This window comes from Saimiri boliviensis, chromosome 13 (assembly GCF_048565385.1).
Source record: "Saimiri boliviensis isolate mSaiBol1 chromosome 13, mSaiBol1.pri, whole genome shotgun sequence".
Taxonomy (NCBI): domain Eukaryota; kingdom Metazoa; phylum Chordata; class Mammalia; order Primates; family Cebidae; genus Saimiri; species Saimiri boliviensis.
In genome coordinates, this window is record NC_133461.1 from 98,794,657 (window position 1) to 98,814,101 (window position 19,445).

At 49.3% G+C, this 19,445-nt stretch overlaps 1 protein-coding gene across 3 annotated transcripts in view; it reads left to right on the top strand.

Moving 5' to 3' along the window:
* The window catches only part of SLC25A37 (solute carrier family 25 member 37), a 108,288-nt gene that overhangs the window by 59,042 nt on the left and 29,801 nt on the right, over window positions 1-19,445 (top strand). The window contains exon 1 of one of the 3 annotated variants that reach the window (XM_003937175.2): window positions 5,005-5,346. The exons of the other annotated variants lie outside the window; for them this stretch is intronic. Coding sequence (XP_003937224.1) covers window positions 5,137-5,346 — 210 coding nt within the window. The 5' untranslated portion in view covers window positions 5,005-5,136. Of the gene's footprint in view, window positions 1-5,004; window positions 5,347-19,445 lie in introns of those variants that run through there. 3 annotated transcript variants of the gene reach the window in all.

Consider the following 19,445-nt stretch of genomic DNA (forward strand, 5'->3'; position numbering starts at 1 on the left):
CTGTCTCAAAAAAAAAAAAAAAAGAAAAGAAAAAAAGAAAACTGCAAGGGTTAAAAACTGCCATGCAATGGTGTCAGGCGCCTGTAATTTCAGCTGCTCGGGAGGCTGAGGCAGGAGAATCACCTGAACCTGGGAGGCAGAGGTTGCAGTTAAGTGAGATTGCGCCACTGCACTCCAGCCTGGCAACAGAATGAGATTCTGCCTCAAAAAAAAAAAAAAAAAAAAAAAAGAAAAGAAAAGAAAAGAAACTGCCACTCAAAGGGTGAAGAACTGAGTGCATTTTTAGCCGAGAAGCCAGGGAGATTCACCTGAGAACTCCAGGATGGAGGAGAGACGTGGGGCACTAGCTTCAGGTAAGGAGCAGGGAAGAGAGGTTCTATTAGGTGATGGGGGCATCAAGTGTATTTGTGGAAATAGGCAAGGAAGGGGAAAAATGTAGATGTCAGCTCTTGTGGTGGCCCGGGCACGTCATGTGGCATGATGATGTCAAGCAGTAGAGTCTGAGGACGCCAGGGCACAGGCAGGCTCTTGGGAGGCAGATCAACACTTCTCTCTCAGCCCACTGATTACACCCCAGTTCTGACCCTTGCCAGTCACCACTCATACAAGGATGCCTGGTAAAGTGAGGCAGCCCTGTGTTCTTCCATCTGATGGCTCTTTCCCATGTCTTCTTCATTTGACTTGCAGTTTGAGAGGGAGGCTAGCTTTTGCCTTCATTTATTCATCCATCTCATGGGGAGACTCATTTCTGTGTGAATCACAGATAGATTTAGAAACACAGCAGTGTCCTAGGGAAAGCCAGGGAATCTGGAACTATAGGGCAAGACCTGTATGTGAGAGGGAGGCACTGTATGCCCAGAGTCCTTTGAGGCCCTCTCAACATATGCACTCCACTTAAAATGACCCGGGATGTGGATGAGAGTCCATTATAAAAAACAGGCCAGGTGCAGAGGCTCACACCTGTAATCCAAGGACTTTGGGAAGCTGAGGCAGGAGGATTGGTTGAGTCCAGAAGTTTGAGATCAGCCTGGGCAGTATATAGTGAGACCTCACGTCTACAACAAAATTTAAAAAATTAGCTGGGCATGGTGACAAGTGCCTGTAGTCCCAGCTGTTCTGGAGGCTGAGCCAGCAGGATCACTTGAGCCCAGGAGTTCAAAGCTGCAGTGAGCAGTGATTGCACCACTGCACTCCAGCCAGAGTCACAGAGTGAGACTCTGTCTCAAAAACAAACAAACAATACACACAAACCAAAAACCCCCACAATACACAAAAGACCAACAAAGACTGAAAGCACACCACACCACCAGATGCCCAAGTTGACATAATGCTAGCTTCATGGCCGGGGATCTTCTCTCTGACACAAAGCAGAGGAGTGCTGGGACCCAGGGAGAGACCCAGCATTGGCTAAATTGTAAGTAGGGTAGTAATGTACCTGTGTGTTTCATGGAGCAGACGGATGTCAGGGCTAGAGCAATTCTTGCGAAAAAAGGAAGACTGGGGAGAAGGCCTGAACCTCTTTCCTCTGCACCCCTTATTTTCTGTCACCTCTTCTCCCAACTCTTCATGAAAGCTCATGGTCAAGTATATATAATTCAAATATATACTCTTCCAAATACAGAGTCTATTATCTCTATATTTTGTTCACCATGTGGTATGAATGACTAAAGTCTACAGAGGAGGAAGCTTGCCAGAAACAGGACAGAGCCTCACAGCTAGTACAGGCTGGAAGCAGGGCTTGCACAGTTCCGTGCCGCCAAGTCAGGTGTTTCTCGCCCTGCACATTCTACAGCTTCCTCTTTCTAAATGCAGCTTGGCTTCCAGTTAGGCCAGGGCTGCATGATGACATCTCCAGAACTACAACGTTCAGGAACTTTACGAAAGAATCTGAGAAGCAACAAGTCATTCTGAGCCTCCTGGCCTGCCCCTCGGGAGAGGCCCAAATGAGCTGCCACTCCTCTGCTCCTGGGTCGCCATGTTCTTGCCTTTCAAAGACAAGAGCTGTTCCCTTCCTGATAGCAGTGTGGCCCAAGCGCTGGGTTATACTGTCTGGGATGCCACCCTTTCCCAGCAGACCCTCCCTAGAGGTCTAGGAGCTGGACTGGCTGCTGCCTTCTGACATCCAGGTTGGCTCCTTAATCACTATGCCCTTTCGCTGCTGTACACAGGGGAGCAGCACCCGGGGAGGGGTGGAGGCACAGACTCACACTGCCACACTGGCTTCCCAAGGGAATGGCTACCTCTGCCATGGCCTCAAAGGCAAGGAAGCAAAAGGCCACCTATAAAACCATGATGTAGGGATCAGGAGGCTGCCACTATCACTGCTGCAACCCCTACGTCCATAAATACCTCTCAGCATACATGAATCTGGTGACCAACACTACCAAGCTGTTGCAGTAGAGAACCCACTGTCCACCCCACCTGTTCCTGCCTCAAGTGTCTCTGACCTTGCTGGGCAGCAGAAAATATCAAAGAGCAGGAAGGGAGCTTCATCTCACGCTCACTTTCCAGATCTTTCCAATTCATCTGTTGGCAGAATATAATTCATGGCTAGACCCTTGGCCGCAAGAAAGTCTGGGAAATGTGGCTTTACATGTTCTGGCCACCGCAGTCCAAGGAAGAATGTAAGATGCTAAGTGCCAAACCACCACATCTACCAGGTATGGGGAGAAAAAAATATTGAATGCTTTTTAAATAATAAATAGTCCAAAGATTTTCAACTGGCCTAACATTTAATAATTTTTTTTTAATCATGTCTTTGAAGATTATGGGCATATTCGCATTTGCCAAGAATTCTCTTAACCATCAAAAGGAAACTTCTTTCCACTGGTATTGCCATTGCAAAGTTCAGAGGGTTTCTCATCCATTCAGAGGTGTATGCATATATATATATATAAATATATCTTATACATATGTATTATATATAATAAAGGTGCATATGTAATATACATAAATATATAACATAAGTGTATATATATTTATGTATATATGTACATAGATGTATATATGTATATGTAGGCATATATATCATATATACAGGTATATTAAATATGTATAAAATATATAGATATGTGTATCTATATAAAATGTATGTATATTTTATGTATACACATGGATATGAATGCTGAGAGGCTAAGTAAAACATACATTATATATACACATATCTATATATTTTATGTATATACTTAACATATTATATATGTACATATCTATATATTCTATATCCTATCTATATATCCTACATAAATGGCCATACCTATATGCTATACATATATACTTCTATATATAGATGTGTGTACATAGTATATATATCCTAAAAATGATTTTTTATTTTTAAATTATAGAAATCACATAAGTATTATTTGAAGTCTGAAAAATAAAGTCAAAGCAGTTGCCTGTAATCCTCCAGTGCTAGCGCAGTAACCATACACGCTTTCCCTGCGCACATTTACATCTTTGTGAATGTAAAGGTTATAGAATTTTGTTTTGTTTTCTCACCTAACCTTATGTTATAATCTTTGTCCATGTTGTGTAATGTAAATTCCACTTTCAAAGGCTGCATAATATTTCACTAGTATTATGCAGGCATCATAATTTCCTTAGCCCTTCCCTTCTGGTTGAACATTTAGGTTGTTTTCAATGATTTGCTGCTATAAGGGATGCTTTGAAGAAGAGCTTCATGTGTATTTGGGTTTTTGTCATGTACCCAGAAGTGAGGCAATGGGTTCTTATACACTGCTTAAAGGACATCCACTTAAAAATAAGGATCAACAACTTCGGATCAATATTTCTTAAAAATGGCCTTTGACAAAAGTAGTTTTCCTTCTAGACATCACAGAGATAGCTAAGTGAAAACACAGAGCCTGTTTTCAGTTATCACATCCTTAGCACTCATCTTGCCAGCTACTATCTGCAGCTACCAAAATTGGAGAAACAGTGCCCTTGGCTCCGAGGCCTCTATTGACCTCTACTGATGCTCACATTACTGTATCTCAAATCCCTAAGAGCTGCCTGGGATGCTGATCAGGGTGAGGGCAGAGAGCAGGCTCAGCATCTTCAGGGTTTTCCCCACCCTTTCATATCTCAGGTCCCAGCCTTCCTGACCAGAAGCCTTGTCTAGATAAGGCAGGGAGGCCCGGGTGCCTAGAAGTTGATCAGCCCAAGTCATCTTAAGCTCTGGAACATGCAGTTTAGACGAACACTTCCAGAGGCAGACATTTCCCTCTCCTACTTTCTGATTTCTCCATCTTCCCCCAGACTGGAGCAAAACAGTATTAAAGCAGCCTGTGTTAATGGAAGAGGCCAGCTTAGGACGACTTTTAAGAAGTAGGTGGCCACAGTCTTAAGAGAGGCAGGGGCAAGGCTGTAAGATTTTACTCTCAGCCAGTTCCACACTCCTACTGTGAGACCAGGCCTCTACAGACCTTCCGGGCATATCCAATCCAAAGAAAATTTCCTGGAGGTGTCGAAAGGGGCTCCCTCCTGGTCACGCCTGACAGCCTTGCTGGGTCCAGGCCAGGGTGGGTTCGTCCTCTCGGTAAGAACAAGAGGAACGAATTTAGCTTTGCATTATGTATTTTAGTTGAGAGAAACAATTTCGAATGAATGGGGGTCTCTCCCACAAAAAGTCTAGAACGGGACCCTGAGTTTTAACTTCAGGCCTTAGGAACGCCGAAGCTCGCTGGGCAATTCTGTTTGCAAACTCACCCGCCCCGGGGACGGATTTTCCTCGAGCCACTGTCATCCATGCCTCCAGCTCTCGGCTTACCCTACTGCAGCCCCTCCCCAGTGACCTCCCCTGCCCCTCGCGGACCAGCCCCATCCTGATAGTACAACTTCCCGGGACACCCCACGAATCCTCTCGCCCCCGTCCGGTGGCTTGGAAATTTGCACGGGACGGTGACGTCACACAGGGAGGCGGGTCCCCACTGTCCCGCACACCAATGGTGCGGCGGCCGCCGGCCTCTTGGTTCACGGCGATTGGTGTCTCGGGCCGCTGCGCTCCACCCCAGCCCGCCATGGCGTCAGGCGCCGCGGTCCCGGGGAGGTGGCTCCCACTTTAAGAAGTGAAGTTTTGCGCCCCCTCCCCCTCCCTGCCCACCTCCTGCAGCCTCCTGCGCCCCGCGGAGCTGGCGGATGGAGCTGCGCAGCGGGAGCGTGGGCAGCCAGGCGGTGGCGCGGAGGATGGATGGGGACAGCCGAGATGGCGGCGGCGGCAAGGACGCCACCGGGTCGGAGGACTATGAGAACCTGCCGACCAGCGCCTCCGTGTCCACCCACATGACAGCAGGAGCGATGGCCGGGATCCTGGAGCACTCGGTCATGTACCCGGTGGACTCGGTGAAGGTGAGGCGCGGGGGTACTTCGAGGACGCAGCCAGAGGAGTACGAGTGCGCGCGCGCGTTTGCATCCCGCGCGCCGGCAGCCTGGGGCCAGTGCCCCGAAACTGCGCTCTCCCAAGGACCGCCGCTGGCCGGGGTCGCCGAGGGAGCCGCTGCGCGGAGCCAGAGCGCCGCGCCTTCCGCCGATCCCGCGTGGGTGCCCGGCCCGCGCCCCGCTCGGCGCCCCGCACCGCCCGCTGCTCCCACCGCGTGCCGGGCCCCGGCAGCTGGCTGCGCTGCGGCCGGGGAGGCGGAGTGGCGAGCACCGCTGGCTTCGGCAGCGACTGGGCTCCCGGGGGACGCGATCGATGCAGCTCTGCACAGTCTAACCACGCTGGCCGTTCGGGCTGCCCGGGGCCGCTCACACGTGCGCGGTTTCCGAGGGAGCTCCCGGGGGGAAGCCCTCACCACGCTCGCGCTGGGAAACGTGTGGCCCTGGCCGGGCCGCGCGCCCTGAGGATTAGGTGTGTGGCTGCTACTCCCCGGGTTATTTCGGGGACTTGGGGCCGGCAGGACTTCTCTCGACTCGTGGCAGCTCTTTTGGGGATACCGGTTCGGCAACGGCCGGTGGGATCCCCTTTCTAAGGGTTCCTGCACTTCTTTCCCCGACTTTGGGTCACTGAGCCGCCGGGAGGCAATGACATTTGCCTCTCCTTTTGCTTGCAGGGAGGTGAGTGGGCTTGTGCCTTAGAGCCCTTGCTATGGATTGTGTGATAGGCACTCAGTTCCCTTTAAACCCAGTCCTTCACCTGCTCAGGTAGTTTTAACTGCATTCCTTTAAGGAGGCAGCTTTAGCAGGTGGGTTTTTCCTGGTAGACTGAGAGCTGCCTTCTGCCAGCCTGCCCAGAACACCCCAGGGCCAGGGGATAGAGTGGTGCCAGAAGTAGTGCCAGTATTGGCGGTCACACATTGCACTTTTATAGGCATAACTCATCTAATTCGTGCAACAGCCCTGGAGGTTAACAACGGAGAAACTGAGGCACAGAGAAGGGAACCGATGACCTTGCCCGGGCTCCTACGCCACCTCCAATCCTCTGGCTGCAGCTGCAGTGTGGTTTGGGGGATTCCGAGGCCTCACTAGGTGGCAGTTAATTTTGCAAGGCAGGTCCCACAGAGGCACCCACAGCAGCTGTATCTTGTTGCTGATGCGGAGCCTGCATGAGCAAGTATGAAGGCCGGAAGGTCCAACTCAGAGGATTTTCTCCACTCCGGGCAGCTTGCTTGGAGCTGGCAGTCAGTGTCTGGACGGGCACAAGTCCAGTGGGGAAAGACATGGGCTTCCAAGGTGCTGCTGGGCCTGAGCCGTGACCCATCTGTCCCTCTAATGTCCCAGTGGGGAATTAGAGTAATGGCTCTCATCACCAGGAAAGACACTGGACTGATGCCAGGTGTCATTTGTATAGGAAAGAATCCTTCAAATGTAATAAAATTCTCCATGATTGAAGCTGTTGTCTCAAGTGCTCTGGGCAGAGTCTGCGGAAGGTTAGGAGCAGGGAGGTGTTATTTGAACAGGCCTTAGTCCTTCTGTTGTCTTGAGATGAACGTTCTGTTTGGGAACCCCACAGTGAATTCAGTTCAGAGTCTCTTTTTACCTTATTTTTAGCGTGAGAAATAATTAGTTGTGCCTTCTGAGCAGCCTTTGACACTCTCAAGAGGCATTTCTCACATGTTGAAATTGTGTAATCTGTGTCTGGTTTCTCCCTGCCCCATAGATGTTGGTATGTTTTGATTCAGATGTCACTTGTGTACTTAGTATTAGTTTCCCTAGCAGTTTTCACCTGTGGACAGGTTAACATGGTGTGAGTGGTAGAAGGAGCCGGTCTGGTTTTCCTAGACAAGTCTGTAAAACAAGGCATGAGTTAGCTAATCAGTGAGGTCTTCTAAGTTCTGGGATTCTAACTGACCCCAAAACCTGACCCTTAGGGGCTCTTCCGTGCTGAAGTATGCAGGTTGGTTTTGAGGCTGCTGCTGAATGCCAGGGTCTGCCAAGATCGGCCCAGTTGCCTGCCCAGCATGTGGAGTCAGGGATGCATCCTCAGTCATGTAAAGGCTTGGGGAGACCACACCTGTGTTTCTCTTAAGTATTTTGGATGATGGAGGAGACCTGGAGTAACTGAGTCAGGAGACCTGGGTTGGGCTTCAGACCCTGCTCCTCACTTGCTTCATGTCTCAGGCACTGTTCTGTGTCTTAGTTTTGTCACTATAAAGTGGGGACAGTGGACCTGGTGTGTGCTTCTCCACATTTTTAACCCACGCCGTGTTTCTTGGAGCACACAATGCCAGTCGTCCTCTTTTATGTTACTTGAAATATCAAAAGAAGTATTACAGATGAAAACAAATCCATGGAAATTGGACCTTGAAAGAGAGAAAGCATTCTCAAAATTGAAAGGCACCCATTTTTAACTTTGATTTTGTAACGGCAAATAAGAATGTTGAATTGGCCGGCTTTTTTCTGTCCTAGGTAGTCTGGGCAGTGGAACTCTATGCTGGTCACTTTCAACCCTGAGCCTGATGCTACTAATTTTGCAGTTCTAAGTGCAAAGTCGGCCTGGTGGATGCTTCCCATTATAATATTAAATTTGCCTGTTCATGAAGTGACACCTCACCTCCCCAGTGTCATTTTAACAAGTGGTGTTTTTCACAGAGTGAGCCATGACCCATTGGTGGCCTCTGCATTTAAAAAAAAAAAAAAAAAAGAAGTAGAAGTTATTAGTGAGAGTATAAAATACGAGCGTGTAGTAGGAGAAATGTTGAAATTCTGTTTGGGTTGTGTGTATGTCCCTGAGTGCATTTTACAGAAGTTTAAGTTTAAAATGCACTTCTAGCTGGGAATTCATGTCAAAAAAATATGAAAACCACTGAACCTGAGGCTCTCTTATGTCTCTGGAGCCTTGGCAGGCAACACGGAGATTATGAAATGGGTATTTGGAAGACTTTCGGCAGTTTTCCTGCTGCTTCCTGTGTCTTCCTCTTTCACTTGGTCCTCCCGTGGTGGGATGTGAGTGTTCATTCATCCATAAAGGGCCAGGCTGCTGGGACCTCTGGCTGCCCCCGTGGTGATAGTGAGCAGCACGGCGCTACCCAGGGAGGGAGTATAGGGTCTTTGCAGGGCTCTCGACAAATGGTGGCAACGACTTACTCCTCTCCAGGCAGGGCTTGGTGGCAGGTTTTCCATGAGCCTCTTTCTGATGTTCCAGAGTGGCAAGGGGCATTTGGGGTGGTTACAAGAACCCCTGGTCTGGTTAGGAGAGCTCAAGACTTGGGGAGCATGCCAGGTGGGTGGAGGAGGAAATTCCAACCAGATTAGGCACACCACTTGGAGACCATGCTGAGTCCCTGCGTGGGGAAAGCAGGGGAAGAAGGAAACAGGAAAGATTTGGAACCGGTGACCCTTGCACAGAACCTTCTTTTGCTTCGCCTGTCGGGGAAAACCCTGCCTGTGACCCTCCTGCGATGAGCCCTCCTTCCCAGGTCGGTGCACCACTGAGCGTTCACTCTAGGAGCCTCCTGGCTGAGCTTATGGAGTGTGCGGCCAGCCTGCCCTGCTCAGCACAGCATTCCTCAACTTCTGACTTTTCTCCTCTTCCGAGTTCTCTCCTGGCTGCAGGTGGACTGGGAAGAAGGGTTCCAGGGGGCTGTGCAGGCAGCTGCCAGAAGCCCCTTCCACCTACTTCATTGCTTTTCAAACAGTGCAGTGAGGTCCATGCCATTCAGCTTCAAAATGTCGTGAAATCCCAAATTGCTCCAGTTCCTGGAACAAAATTATAATGATTTTTCTTTCTCCCTTCTTGTCTCCTCTCCTTCACATCCCCCTGCTCCCTTCTTTTCTGTCCTTCGATGAGAGGAGATTTTCTTAGAAGGTGAATTTGGAGCAGGTTTCAAAAAAGGGGTATTCATGAACCGCAGTCCTGTTTCTTGTTTCATGAACCCCCAGCCTGCATGCTGATACCCACGGCCATGGCCTGTACCCCTCAGGCGTGCCCCGAGGAGAGTGGGAACGTCATCCATTTTCCTCTGACCTAAATTGGTGAGGGCCAGGCTTGGACGTGGTTTGGAGGCGGGTGCCCAGGAGTTCTGTGAACAGCAAAGAGGGCCTCAGTTTTTTAGTGGGGAGAGGTATTTGGGGTTGAATGGGAAGATTTAATCAGCTACTTTGCTTAAAGCATACAGGGGTGTGCACCTGGGGTGGGGGACGTATGTGTCACCTGGAAGGGAGGAACGTGCTCCCCAGACCTTTTCCTGGCTTTCATTTGGACACATTTCAGCTGCACTTGGCCCTCTCATTAAAGATGACTCTTGTCCCACCTTGGAGCAGTGTCCAATCTTGGGGAATCAGTCTTACTTTCCCCTTTTTTTCAATCTGGGGCTCCTGACCCCCTCTGACTTCAAGGGGTTACCTTTCTCTGACTCATCGGATGAGCTCAGCTGCTGGTGTGGAAGCCCTCAGCGTCTTTCTTGAACCCTAGAGCTTTCTGGCTCTTTTCTTGTCTCCACTAGTATTGAACCTTTTCTTGTGTTTGTTTTTGTTTTTAAACCAAAATACCAGCTGGCATGCTCCATCCGTGCTGGCCACAGACATACTCCTGTGATCATGGTGTTGGCTGGACCACATCACAAGGCATGGCTTTACTGCTCCCATACCCACCTTGAATGTTTGCATCTGACTTTTGTCGTAGGAGGGGTATGTCCAATCTCTTTTTCTTTCTCTCTCTCTCTCTTTTTTTTTTTTTTTTTTTGAGATGGAGTCTTACTCTGTTGCCCAAGCTGCAGTGCAGTGGTGTAATCTCAGCTCACTGTAATCTCTGTCTCCCAGCCTCAAATGATTCTCCCATCTCAGCCTTCTGAGTAGCTGGGATTGCCGGTGCATACCACTACGCCCAGGCTAATTTTTCATTTTGGTAGAGACAGGGTTTCACCATGTTGCCCAGGTGGTTTCAGACTCCTGAGCTCAGGCGATCCACCTGCCTCAGCCTCCTAAAGTGCTGGGATTATAGGCGTGAGCCACCGTGCCTGGCCATTTTTCTTTTTGAGACAGGGTCTTGGTCTGCTTTCCAGGTTGGAGTGTAGTAGTGTGATCACAGCTCCCTGCAGCCTTGACCTCCCAGGGCTTGAGTAATCCTCCCAGCTCAGCCTCCTGAGTAGCTGGGACTACAGGTGCATGCCACCAGGCCTGGCTACTTTTTTGTATTTTTTTTGTGGAGGGGGCGGGGTGTCTCACTTTGTTGCCCAGACTGGTCTTGAACTCCTGGGCTCAAGCGATCCTTCCACCTTGGCTTTCCAAAGTGCTGGAATTATAGGCATGAACCACCCTTCCCACTTTCTTTTTGTTGAACTGGAAACCTTCCCTCAACCTTCCCTCAAGTGCCTACTAAGATGCATTTCGCACCCTTAAAGAACTATCTTGGGGCAATTCAGATTCCAGTCTAATTTACTGGTTAGGCAGACACTTCGCTTTGAGTTTTTGTGTCCTTATGTGTATAACGGGGATAGTGATTTTCTTCCTGCTTCCTCTTTCCACAGCGCCCACTGGAAAAATGAGGAGAGAGGGAAGAGCTACTGCTTCTTTCCCTCTTCCTTCATTTTTCCAGTGGGCCCTGTGGAAGTTCCTTGTTAACAAGCTTCCTTACATCTTCCCCTCTACCAAATGGTCCTTCCACCTCCCCCTCCTGGTAGAAATCCAGCTCCTCTTGCTAAGGGTTAGGAGCATGGACCCTTGAGCCCAAATCCCTGGGATGGTGTCCCATTTCCCAGTTACATGTGACCTTGGGCAAGTTTCTTAACCTCTCTTTGCCGTTTCCCTATCTGTGAAAAGGAGAAAAGATGGTACTGATCTTGCAGGGTAGTTGTGAGGGTTGAGTCCTTGATGCACTTCACGTGCCTGGTACATGGACAGAATAATGGATACTCTCTGATGTCCACTTTCATCTTCATTTTCATCATCATCAGCAGCATGATTGCTTTGAATGAGTCACTTTCCCTCATTCTCTGAGAACTTTGGCATCTGATGCTCGGACTGCATCTCCATAGATCCTGTCCTCACCCTGAGGACGGCTCCTCTTCGTCCCCACCTGGCTAAATTCCAAATCTCTCTATTCCTTACACCCTTGAGTCAGTGGCCTTCACCTTCATGGTGCCGTGACCTAACGCAGAACCTTCCACCTCCGAGATCTTAAATTCAGACGTCTTAGATCTTGGACCCCAAGATTGATTGCTGCAGCTGCTGAGGCCCTCAGTTTCTCTGCCTTTGGTTCTTCCAACCCTGGCTTGCCCCATCTGGGTCCTGGACAGCCCATCTGTCCCTTGGGCAGCCAAGCCCTTCAGGGGACATTCATACTGCGTCCAAGGTGCATGCTCCCTGACCTAGCTCTGGGCAGCTGCTTGCATCCTTCACAGGGGTCCTGTTGTTCCTCAGCCCCCCACCTCCAGTGTTGTCAGCATCAGCCTGGCATTTGCTTCCAAGTCATAGCGAAGCCAGGACCTCGATCAAACCTATCTTCCTATCACCATCCTTCCAAATTCTCTTGCCTTCCACCCCCACTGTCAAGGAGCCGGTGTCTTCATTTCTCTAAGGTACATCAGTATGGCAGAGAAGGGAGATGTGTACAAATCACCCTGACACCTGGTTTTGAATCTGGCTGGAGACCTGGGCACATTACCTGACCTCCATAAGCTCAGGTTTTTTCTCTGCAAAGGGGGATATGAATACTATCAATACTATGTTAGTCTGTTTTCATGCTTCTGATAAAGACATACCCGAGACTGGGTAATTTATGCAGAAAAAGGGGTTTAAGGGACTCACAGGTCCATGTGGCTGGGGGAGGCCTCATGATCATGGTGGAAGGCAAGAGAGAATGAGAGAACCAAGTGAAAGGAGTTTTCCTCTTATAAAACCATCAGATCTTGTGAGACTTATTCACTACCCTGAGAACAGTATGGGGGAAACAGCCCCCATGAATCAATTGCCTCCCACTGGGTCCCTCCCACAACACATGGGAATTGTGGGAGCTACAGTTCAAGATGAGATTTGGGTGGGGACACAGCCAAACCCTATTAAATACCAAGAGCTATTTTATGGGGTTGTTAGAATTAAATGAGGCCACATATATAAAGTTCTTGCTGCAGTGTGTGGTGCCTGTGTTGTTGATAAATGGTGATGGTGATGTCATTTTTGTCCCCTCACTCTTGAGTGACCCAGTTCTAGGATCGTTAGCCTCCCTACTTGATCGAGCTGTTCTCAGAAGTGTTTCTACAGATCCAAGCCCATCCCATCTTAAACAAACAAACCCCAGACTTCTCACCTTGACCTCTCATGCCCCCCAAATGTCTTCCCATAAACTAACTCTTGGACATTTTTTAACTCCTTAAAACAACGTGTTTTGAAAGAGCTGTCGACTCTGGTCTCTACTTCCTCACCTGCCACCCCTGCTTCCTGGCTTTTGCACTGCCCAGCTGAAGCCTCACAGAGGCTCTTGGCTACCCATTGTCTTTCTGGCCCTCCTGCTGCCTCTGTCCCTGCCAAGGAGCAGAGGGATTGGCCCTGCGATCCTCAGTTTTCCTCTTTAGGTCTGGCTTTTCAGCAGGAATTTGCCTCCCCACCTCATTTCTCCCCAGTACATGTGCCTCAGTTTCTTCCTAGGTCCTGATGGCTCCCAGATCACTATCTGGGGCCCAGACTTTCTGCAGCTGAATCTCCAGTGGCCTCGGAGCCTCCTTAGACTCAGTGTGGTTAGAACGGTGGTCCTGGCTTCCCCTCAGGTCTAGCCTTCTGCACCCTGGGACGCTCGTCAGCTTTTCTCCAGCCGCTGCCCTGGATGTGTGGAAGGCCTGCCCTTGCCTGTGTCTGTAATGCTTCTTGAATGTGTCTCCTTCCCTCCCTCCCCAGAGCTACTCACTGCCTTGGTTCAGGGACCTGGTGTCTCCTCTTCCTTGAGATCCCAGACTGCCCAAGTTAAAAGGGAGTTTAGGCTGGGCTCAGTAGCTCACGCCTGTAATCCCAACACCTTGAGAGGCCGAGGTGGGAGGATCACTTGAGGCCAGGAGTTGGAGACCAGCCTGCGCAATATAGCGAGACCCCACATCTACAAAAAGTAAAAACATTAGCTTGGCATGGTGGCGTGCACCGGTGGTCCCAGCTACTTGGGAGGCTGAGATCGAGGGGTCACTTGAGCCTGGGAAGTTGAGGCTGTAGTGAGCTATGATTGTACCACTGCACTCTAGCCTGGGCAGCAGAGCAAGACCTTGTCTCAAAAAAAAAAAAAAAAAAAAAAAAAAAAGGTGAGTCGACTCTCCCCACCCTTTTTTTCCCCACACTTTATTCCATGACAGTTATGACAAATGAGTCAGGGGCTAGGACCAGGTGTGAATTAAATAGAGATCCTTAAAACAGTAGTTCTCTGCCTTGAAGGTGTCTAAGAATCGCCCGGAGAGCTTGGTTAAAATCCTTAGAATCTAGGACAGTGGAGGGGGCCCTGGGGCACAGGCGGGTGGGAGATTCTGAGGAGCGGCACTGCTCTAGTGTCCCAGATTGTGGTCTCCTTGCATTCTGTTTCTCCTCTGTGGACAGCCAATTTTCTCCAGCAGTGTTTTCATGAGGCTTCTTGAGTGGTTGTGGGGTGGGTGGGCACCAGCAGAGAGAACCGGCAGTAGGTTTGCCAGTTGTCCTGAACACCCACGGCCTCTGCTGTCCTGGGTTGAGGGTTTGTCTTGAGTCTGTTTTGGATGGAGAGGAATGTGTTGCCATTTACTTGGAACCAAAGGAATTTCTGCATAGGAATTCCTGCCTCATGTTCCCTGTTCCCCATCTCTGCTTTGTTTTTCTCCCCAATAGTTGTTAGTTCCTGACACACACCATCGTTTACTTATTTATGTTGTTTACATATTTTACTTATATTCATAATATTATTTATATTGTTGTGGTCTCTCTTTTTTCATTGGAATGTAGGCTCCACGTGGGGCAGGGATTTGTGCTCTTCTGCTCACCTCTGTATTCCCATTGCCAGAAACCCAGCAGGTGCTCAGTAAGTATGTGATGGAGGAGCTTCTGCAATTCATTCTGCATGTCAGTCATGGCTGGTCTGATATGCAGAATGGCTGGTCCTGCTCTTCAGCCTCCAAGCCCAGCAGCTTCCTGGGGGGCTGCAGTTTTCTCATCGGAAATAGAGAAGAGTAGCAGGGCCAGTTCTGTCTCCCTTGCAGGTCCTTTTAGTGCATCTAGCTAGAAAATACAGGCAGGTTTGCAGGGAACACAGTTTTCAAAGCACAAAGCTCAGTGCAGGTGCTGTCATGGTGTTTATTGTCACACTGGGATCCTGTGGGAGAGGTGAGGTTAGCTGGTGGGAGTGGTAGATCCAGCCCCTTCTTCACGTGCCACAGAGCCTGCAAGCCTGCCGAAAGATGGGGAGTAGCCATGTCTTTCTGCAGTTCACATCTGATGTCTCTCCCCACCTGATAATCCTTTAGTGCTTCTGGTTGCCCGACCTTTGGATGCCAGGCACACGGACTGAAACCCTTTCCTCCTCCAGCCTTTCTGAGACTCATCCACAGAAGGACACAGAAGTATCCTGTGAATATTGGTTGAATAAAGGAAGGCACAGCTTTTTAAAAGAGATGAAAAAAAAATTATGAAAAGCTTTATACATTGCTATTGGCCAGACACGGTGGCTCATGCCTGTAATCCCAGCACTTTGGGAGGGAGAGGCAGGTGGATCACCTGAAGTCAGGCGTTCAAGACCAGCCTGGCCAACATGGTGAAACCTCACATGTACTAAAAGTACAAAAATTAGCTGGGTGCAGTAGTGGGCAGCTGTACTCTCAGCTACTTGGGAGGCTGAGGCAGGAGAATCACTTGAACCGGGGAGACGGAGGTTGCAGTGAGCCATGATTGTGCCACTGCGCTCTACCCTGGACGACACAGTGAGACTTCGTCTCAAAAAACCAAAAACAAACAAAGAAACCTTGCTATTGAACAAATTCCAGTTTTTATTTTTGTCTTTCATTGGTGTTGAATCCATGCATATTACGGCCACAGAAAAGACTCTCTTGGCTCCCTCGTTGCCCTTTCTTGCATGTGTGTGATGGAACCCAGCAAGCGGCAGCTACACCCCGATGAGGCAATGTCTTCATCTGCCACTCACGTCATTCCCCGTTTCCTGAGTGCCCTCTTGGCTAGGCGGTGTGCTAGCCGCTGAGCTATAAAAATAAGAATGCCTGGTCCTCATTCCCAGAGCAAGCGTGCTCCCTATAATTAGACCATGAGCTAAGGCGACAGAACCAGCTCCCTTTCAAGAGAAGAATCACCCATCTTGATGGACTTTCAGATGGGCTGTGGGAACCAGGTCTGGGGAGTGTGGACTCTGGACCACACAAGCTGCTGCAGTCTCGCTGGTCTGGAGCCTGCAGGGCAGTGTCGTTCTAGTGTCTTTGCCGGACGCTCTGGAATTGGTTCCTTCTGCTGTGGGAGACAGTGGTCCTCAGCTGTGTTCCCTCCCCGCCACCCTCGCCCTCCTTCCTGGGGTGGTTAGTCATTCTGGAGGCTCAAGTTGGCTCACAGAAGGTACCTTTGAAAACATTCCCCACCCACCTTGTCACCCCAGACGGACAGGAAGGGTACTAAGAGGTGTTACGGTTTCACATTCGTACTTTCTCTCTGAAGAGAAAACAAAACATGTTGAAATCGGGAGAAATCCCAGCAGCAGCTTGCTTGAAGCAAGGGTTGCATAACAGGTCTAGGAAACGTCTGGCCATGTGGGTCAAGTTGAGGGACAGCAAACTCGTGTCACTGAGGGAACTTCCCCTGAGTCCACCGAGCCCCTGGATCCATCACATCCATCCTGAGAGCCACTTTGAAGGCTCTGGGACCCTGAGGTTTGGCTGGCCATGTGGTCTGTGATGGCTTCTGCTGATGAGAGACCCCGGCTGTTAGTCAGCCAACAGTGTTTATTCCCAGGCATGAGCAGAAAGGGTGCATTTGAGACACTGCTGTGGGTAGGGGACCCGGTAGAGTGTTTGTGTGTCAGACTTATGCTGGTGTTGAGGCTCCAGAAAGGTCACCAAACTGGGGCAGGGTGCAGGCCCCATGATTTTAAGTCCTGGTTCTGCCATTGACTAGCTTGGAAACCTTGGGCAAATCATTTCTCCGGGCTAGTTTTCTCTTTGTGAATCTAGACGAAGGTTATCTACTTTATCTTTTTGACAGGGCTGTTGGGAAGCTTAGGTAAGATAGATTTGTGAATGCCTCTTGCAAACCTTACCATGCTAAGCTAATGACAGATTGTATTAGAGGCGATGAATGGACTCCATGCATTGATTCGGTCAACTATGGACTCCATAGCTTGATGATTAGAGCTGGTTAGGTTAACAGCCTAGAGTGGCACCTGGCCAAGTTCCTGAAACCTCTCTCTGCCTTATTTTTATCATCTATAAAATGGAGCCAATAACAGTACCCGTTTCAGTGTTTCTGTGAGAATTAATTGAGATGATACGCCTAGAATGTTAAGAATAATGTCAGGCACAGGGCAAGCAGTCCATGAATATCATCTCGTCTTGTTACTTCTAAAAGTATTACTTGAATACCTGGATATGTTTGTATATTGCTGCTGCAATTGTTGATTATATTATTTTTGTATTGGTTTAGCTTTTATTTGGTCATTTGATCCTCTTAGCGCTCCTTTGGAAGTGAGAAAAGGCAGGTGTTGTTTCTCATTTCATATTTGAGAAAACTGAACTTCAGAAAGATGACATGCCCTAGAACTCGGGCCTTTTTCTGCTGCAGAGCTAACAGCGAGAGGAGAGAGGAAGGGAATCAGGCTGGAGCAAGCCAGGAGGGTGTTGGATGCAGTGTCAGATCTTAACAGCAGCAGAGCCCTTGAGCTGGGTTCTGGGATATGAGTAAGGGCTGGGATTGATGATGGGGCCCAGCTGCATTTTGGGATAGAGGAACCAGAGTGGAGGCGAGGCAGTAACTCCAGGAAATCATGGCACCCAGAAAGTGTGACACAGAATGCCGGGTTCTAACGTATAGTTAGGAGTTCTTTGGGCAAATGCAGAAAGGAAAAAGAATGATGACCTATGGTTATTGCCAAGGATATTTTTGGCCATGTCTGGCTTGTCTCTCTGGGACAAATTGCGGCTCCTGTGGCACCTTCTTATTTCAGCAGTAAGTCAAAGTTGCACTCAAAGTTGGACTAGTTTGAGGACTGCTTTCCAGATCACAGTATATAAGTCACTTACTGGGAAGAGCACTGCCTCATAGTTCCGTGGTCCCCTAGGGCAACAGTTTTCTTCTCTGAAATAAGGAGGAGTAGCAGTGCCCATCCTGCCTCCCCTGGGAGATCTGCTTATGTATGTAGTGAGAACATGCAGGCAGGCTTGCAGGGAATACCGCTTTAAAAGTATAAAACTCTGTGCAGGTGCTAGATCATGGTATTTATTATCACACTGGGATTCTGTAGGAGGGGTAAGGCTATCTCACTGGAACGGAAAATCCAGGCTCTCATTCCAGCACTGGACTCGGTGCAGCTCGCCTGGCCTTAACCTCTCTCGTTACAGTGTCTCCTGTCTGTTGAGTCAAGACAGGGTGGCTGTCTGCTGCTGCCCCTTTGGCTGGCTAATGAGGAAGAGCCGGTGCTACTCAGAGCATGCTCACAGTAATGTAGAGAGGGGAAAGTAGTGGCTGCCTATAGCAGAAACTGACAGAGTAGGGCGGGATGAACCCACCTTCAGGGAGGTACCCAGGCCTGTTAGGATGAGGACATCTGTGGAATTCTTGTTTTATATCCTTACTCTTATTTTCCAAGAGAGTCTATCTCTTTGCGCACCAGGCAGATGAGTCTGGGGACACTGTGGGGAGGGTCCCCCAGGAGCAGGAAGGTGACTAATGCTGCCGGAAGAATGACTGTGTGTTTGTAGACGCCTGGGCTCTTCCCCACTCTGGCCTTTCCCGTCACTGTTTTCCTCGCTTGCTTAAGAGAAGAGGTAACACACAAGTGCCTTTGTCTCGGGGTCCTCACGGTGCCCATGTTGAGGGTTTTGCGGGCACCCTGCATTGCCCAAGGCCTGGCTTCAGAAGCAGAACCTGGAGCGAGAGGCTGCAGCCTGCAGGAAGCTGGCCAGCCAGACCTGCCAGGCAGCGGGACCCACTGGCACTGCCTCTGACTCACGGTGTGTCCTTGATGCAGTGCTCCCCTCCCCGCTTTCTCTGCCCTCCTGTGGATCACCGGTGTCCTAGGGTTGTTGGGAGCCTGGATTAAACTTGCTGAGTTGCCGGCTCTGATCAGACCCAGGGGGTCAGACCAGAGAGGTGGGAAGGTTTTTTCAAAGGCAAGAAGATGCTGCCAGTGTGTGTATATACATATGAGGGTGGAAGGGGTAAACTCAGGATGTGTCTTTAACTGAAGGATCAAGAGAACTGCTTTCCTTAATCACCGCCTCTGTGGTTAGTTTGCTAAACGTTGGCTTGCATTAGCCTGATTCACAGTAATGTGGCTGCCTGGGAAGATTCAAATGGTGTTTGTGAATATGTAGCTTCATCCCCTATCCTTCGCTGAATGACTAAATTACAGTTAGCACAACATAACGATGTTTTGGTCAACTATGGACTCCATATGTGACGATGGTGATCCCATAGATTACAATGGAGCTGAAAAATTCCTATTTCCTAGGGACTTCACAGCGCATTGCATTACGCTTGTGTTTGGGATCATGCTGGTATAAACCTACTATGCTGCCAGTCATGTGGAAGTATAGCACACACAATTAGTACGTAATGCTTGAGAGCGACCATAAAGGACCCTGCTACTGGTTTAGGTATTTACTATGCTATACTTCTCGTCATTACTTTAGAGTATACTCCTACTTTTTTTTTTTGAGATAGAGTTTTGCTCTTGTTGCACAGGCTGGAGTGTAGTGGCTCGATCTCTGCTCATTGTAACGTCTGCCTCCTGGGTTCAAGCGACTCTCTTGCCTCAGCCTCCTGAGTAGCTGGGATTATGGGTGCCCACCACCACTCCTGGCTAATTTTGTATTTTTAGTAGAGATGGGGTTTCACCATGTTAGCCAGGCTGGTCA